Source organism: Trypanosoma theileri (assembly GCF_002087225.1).
Source record: "Trypanosoma theileri isolate Edinburgh chromosome Unknown TM35_Tth_125_V1, whole genome shotgun sequence".
Classification (NCBI taxonomy): Eukaryota; Euglenozoa; class Kinetoplastea; order Trypanosomatida; family Trypanosomatidae; genus Trypanosoma; species Trypanosoma theileri.
The window spans coordinates 400-5,616 of NW_021639967.1; the positions used below are offsets into that span (position 1 = coordinate 400).

Below are 5,217 nucleotides of genomic sequence, written 5' to 3' on the forward strand. Positions count from 1 at the left end.
CATATTAGAGCGTTTTATCCTGAGGAACCCCCCAAAAAGACGCACCTCGCCCTCAACTCATCCCGTACCCTGCTTCACTACGATGTGAATTCTGCCTCCGCGACTTTGGCAACATTGGTGGTCTCGCATGCCATAAAAAGTTCAAACATCCTCCTGGAATTCTAATTCTGCCAGCAACAATAAAAGTAACGTTTCCACGCAANGCAGAAAATTCCATGAAGGAGAGGGTCTGCCCAAAAAATCGAATTCCACCAATGGGCAATACAAAACAACGAAAACAAGAGACCTTCCGGCATTAGTTTGCCCCTCATGCGGTGGTCAATGTGTATGAGTAAATCAGGCCTAACTCTACACCGTATGTCACGTCACGGGTATCAACCTACTCACGCGCACACCAGCCAGCGCGACGAATGCGACGAAACAGCTCTGCACCTCTTGAGTTACCCCGCTCTTCTACCACTGCGAATGTAATTTGCGATAGTTGATGATGTACCCCTGAAGAAACTATGTTTTTCTAAGCGGTTAGCACAGTTCCTCATTTTGGTGGAGCGGAACTACGCTATGCCACAGTCTTCACAACCAAGAAACCCTACGCAGCCTACCTCCCCCTCTGTAAGGCCTCCCCACCTCTCTAAAATCAGCGACGGGCTCGAACATGGAAACCCTGATAGAAGAGTACGCTCAAGGCGTCTGCCGCCGACCCAACAAGCAACAAAATAAATAGGAGTTCATTGAGGCCAATCCATCACAAAAAAAAACCAAAAAATAACAAAAAATAATGGCAAAAGGAGACTTGAGGACGGGTTTTGGGTACGAAAAGTGAGAGTAGAGAGATCTGGTAGGGTTTACTCGATCAGATTTCTCGTAGACTGGTTCTCTCGTTTGGGAACGGGCTACAACCAAAAATCATATTACAAGAACTTGAGGATCCTATAAAATGAAGGGATCTTCTTTGGAGCCACTCGTAAGCCAGTAATTAAGATACTCTACGGTATGCGGTTGATAGACGTACCATTGGAGTAATATCCATAAAGGCACGAAGAAAGAAAATAAAAAACAAATCCATGATAATACGGAGTCCCATGGGTAGAGGGGTGGAAAGGGGATATGTTTGATATTACCCTCCTAAATATAATTATGGAGGGAAGGAGTGTGGGAGGACATTTAGAGATGGGGATGGTATGTGTCCGTAATCGCTGCAGCGGTAGCGGGAATGTCCCGTCGTTTATCGTGCTCGTCCAAGGAGTGTGTTTTCATGAACGTCGTTTGTGGCGTTGGGGATGCGAACAACATTGTATTGCGAGCAGTGCTAATGCAAACGAACTACAAACAAACAATACCACAGTTCTTGATTGTGTGGGTTCTGATACGTGTGTTGTTGTTTATGTGTTGCGCTCATTTGTGTGTGTGCCAAAATAGCTGGTGGACGTCTCGTAGGCCTCTCTTTTTGCGTATTTATTATTCTCTTATGTATGGTATTTGTTGGGCCCTGTTTGGAGGTGGTGTTTGGTTTCTTCGTCGGTGTCGTGTTCGTGGATCAACCGCGTATTTAGAGAGGGTGGTGTTTCTTCAAGTACTTTGTTTGAAAAGTGGGGGAAGAGGTGTTACTCGTTATCGGTGTCTGTAAATGTTTCTGGTCGAACTTTGTGGGGTTTTTCAGTCGTTTCCCCCAGGGTTGCCCTCGTGGTGGGGGTTCGTCACATCTGTCGGTGTTTGGTGTTTTATTTCTGTCGTGGTTTAATGTGGGAGTTGAGCAAGTTCAGTCACCAGAGAATTCCTTTGCGGCCAGGTGTGTGGTCGGAGACATAGTGTTTCCTTGGAGCGGAGGACATCTGTGTTTGGTGTGTGAGTGGTTGGTGCGGTGTGTGTTGCCGTCCCCCTGGTTCTCAGGGATTCTTGTTTTGGGTGTGGGTGATTTGCTTTGGCACGTTTACTTCACTTATTTGTGGGCTCTCGTGGCGTGCAGGTGAACTTTTCGCCAGGTCTTGTACCCCGGGGTCGTGTGTTCGTTCCGAATACTGTTGATGATGTACATCTTTCTTTTCCTCTCGCGAGTGTGTTTTCACATCCCATACAATGGTGGTTTTCCACGGTTTTCGGTATTGTTGAGGTGATGTGCGATTTCAGGTTGTGCCGCACGAATTTAGCCTGCGGTTGCTCACCTAATGGTTCCTGTGATCTCGTGGTGTTTGGGGGTTCTATTTCCGACTGGGTCACTCGTGTATTTTTTGATATGCGCCACGGATCCAGTACACACAAAGAGGAACGGAAGACAGGCGTGTGTAATGAACGTGTGCGCACAATAGACACTCATCATTGTGATGTGTTCGCGAGCTGATGGGGGGTGGTGACAGTCGTTCGTGCAGTTATTTGCAGTAAGGGGTGCCGATGTTGAGTGCGCCCGTGTTGCGACCACAGAGAATTTGACGTGTGGATGTTGTGATGGTTGATGGGTTGCGGTGTTGCATTTGACATTCATATGGGAGTGCTCCTTGAGTACTGTTTCGTGAGATGGTGTTCTGTGTTTGCTGGTATCTCCTCAGTGGTCTTATAACGGTTTTTTGGGGGATGACGACCATTCGGGCAATGAGGTTGGCCCATGGGTGAAAGATAGATAGAGGCACGTTGTATATTATTGCCGAGTGGGATAACTAGGATCTGCGTGTGGATTCCCATGGTGCTGTTTCTTTTTATTGCTTTTGTGGTTTTTTTTTTTTCGTAATTGGGGGTGTTATTTTGACGTCCGTACGGAACCTGAGGTGTATTTGTTTTTTTTTTTTGTGAAGTGGTGAGATTGATTGCCTGCGTCGCGTTGCTTTGTTTTGTGTGAGTGGCTTGATTGCTGTTGTTTTGTGTACTCTCTTTATATTTCCCTCTGTGTCGCTTTTATTTCTCAGTGTGTTAGATGTGCGTCTCTTTTCTCCTTCTCTTTTTTCTTGTTACCATGGATCCAAGCAGTACACAGTGACAATCATGACGACGATGTTCGTCCAACTGCGACATGTGGTGTACCTGTTGGTCCTTCTTCAGTGCTGTGTGTGTGTGGCATATGCGGAAAGTGCAAATGGTGGTGGGCAGGATTCTCCTACCGGTGGTTCATCTGAAATAGGAAAGGTGAATCAGGTGATAAAGAAGACGGTAACCGAGGTGTATGAGAACATGGTGAACATATCTGGTTGTTTGGTCGTGATACATGAGGGAATAAGATTAAGCAAAGAAAATACCAGCCGAGCGGAAGTTGCTGCGAAGAATATTACTGCTCAATATGGCCAGATCAAAGAATTAATGGAAAAACAAGAAGAGTGGAAGCCAGATGAGTGGATTGTGGGAAAAGAGGATGGAATAGAAGAAAACATATATGCTTTTGGCAATGGGACGATATCAGTTATTGCCATATTTGAAACGCAAGAATCTTGTAGGAAACGTTTTGGGGACTTGGATGGAGATAAGGAGAAACTTGCCGACGCTCGAAGGCTCTTTTTGGAAGTACATGACAAAGCGCCCAAAAGAATGGAGCTCGAAGAAAAAATTGGTATGGCGGAAAAAGCGTTGACTGAACTCACAAATGAACGTGACAACGTGAAGAAAGAACTTGAATCATTAGTGGATCTCTACGAGATCATGAGTAAAGCGAATAGCGTGGTGGTAGACCTCGTGCGGCGTTTGGGAGGTGTCTCGACGCGCTTAAAGAGTATAGAAGAAACCTGGGAAAAAGAAATCATGAGAGAAGTGAAAGAGAGAATCGACAACCTTGAAAGAAAACTGGAGGAAGAAATAGCAAAAGTAAAGGAAGCAATTCGGCCTCGGCTACGGGAGTGGACGGTTGAAGAAGAAGGGAAAAAAGATGGAGGTCAACCGTCCAAGGGAGCACGAGAGAAAAAGGGGGTTGAAGAAGAGGAGCGGAAAAAAGGTGGAGATCAAACTTCCAAGGGAGTAGGAGAGACAAAGAGGGTTGAAGAAGAAGGGAAAAAAGATGGAATTCAACCTTCCAAGGGTGCAGGAGAAACAAAGAGGGTTGAAGAAGAAGAAGGGAAAAAAGATGGAGATCAACCGTCCAAGGGAGCACGAGAGACAAAGGGGGCTGAAGAAGAGGGGCAGAAGACAAAAGAAGAAAAAGAAAAGGAAGAAGAGGCGGAGAAGAAAGAAAACAAAGATGAAGAGAAAAAGGAAGACGCACCACAGCAAGAAGGAAAGGGAAAGGAAGAGAGAAAAGAGGAAGAGTCAAAAAATCCTGATATGGACGCGGGACTGGCAATAAAAGCAATACAAACTGCTGACAGCAGCAGTAGAACTGCATTGGTGCGCGGACCCTTAATGTTGATTCTCTTGTGTGTGCTGGGTTCCACACTCGTGTGCTGATCGGTGTTCCCATGACACGGTTGCACAGTTGGTCTTTATTTGAGTGGACATGGATGCATTGTGAGGGCACTGTTCTTTTTGGTTGAATTTTAATGTTTTTTTTCAGTTTGATAATTCTTTTGTTTGAACATTTTTTGTTGAACACATCTATTGGACTCCCTATGGCACTCATCACATGACAAACCATCATTTTGTGAGGGGAGTGTCCTTTTTGTTTGTTCGCATTATCTGGGCACTGTTTTGCCGCCATTTACTGTGTCCTCCTGGTGATGTGTGTGTGTGTGTTCCGTGATATTACTAACTGTTGCTTTCACCCATGGGAATGAGATACAATCCCGATGTGTTTTAATTGCTGTGACTGAAATGTGAAGAATGGCAGGAGGTTCAAGACACACACAAACAGGCGCACTACCAACCTTCCTTCTCTTTTTGTGTGTGTGTGGACCGTCATCATGTGTACATCATTCCCACTGATCGCCCTGTACGAAAGACACACACACACCGACTGCTGGGAATTGTGTTATTGCCTCCTGAAGATACTCACATGGTGATCACGGCTTACTTTTTTATTTTGTTTTCATTATTTTGCTTTTCCTTGTGTGTGTTTCATTATAATTTCATTGCACGTTATGTGCAGCTGTGTGTTTCTCTTTTGCGTTTCCAATACACATTGTGTATCTTGTGTGTTCATTTTTATGGAATGATTTTTTTTTTCATTGAAAGCTTGCGATAAGAATGGCAAAGCCTTACTTTTTGGAACTACAGATTTATGGGTTTTGGTAAACCAAATTCAATTTGTTTTATCTTTACAGCCTGCCTAACAGTGAGTTTCTGAAAAAGAGTAAGTTTACAAGGAGG

At 44.8% G+C, this 5,217-nt stretch overlaps 2 protein-coding genes across 2 annotated transcripts; both read left to right on the top strand.

The window, feature by feature from the left end:
- Positions 1–1,107: 1,107 nt before the first annotated feature.
- TM35_001251000 (uncharacterized protein) lies at positions 1,108–1,419 on the top strand (the record flags this gene model as incomplete). The annotated part of the gene is made up of 1 exon (XM_029031820.1): positions 1,108–1,419. One exon carries the CDS (start codon positions 1,108–1,110, stop codon positions 1,417–1,419), a length of 312 nt encoding a protein of 103 aa, XP_028876883.1.
- A 1,554-nt stretch (positions 1,420–2,973) lies between these two features.
- TM35_001251010 (uncharacterized protein) lies at positions 2,974–4,359 on the top strand (the record flags this gene model as incomplete). The annotated part of the gene is made up of 1 exon (XM_029031821.1): positions 2,974–4,359. One exon carries the CDS (start codon positions 2,974–2,976, stop codon positions 4,357–4,359), a length of 1,386 nt encoding a protein of 461 aa, XP_028876884.1.
- Positions 4,360–5,217: the final 858 nt, after the last annotated feature.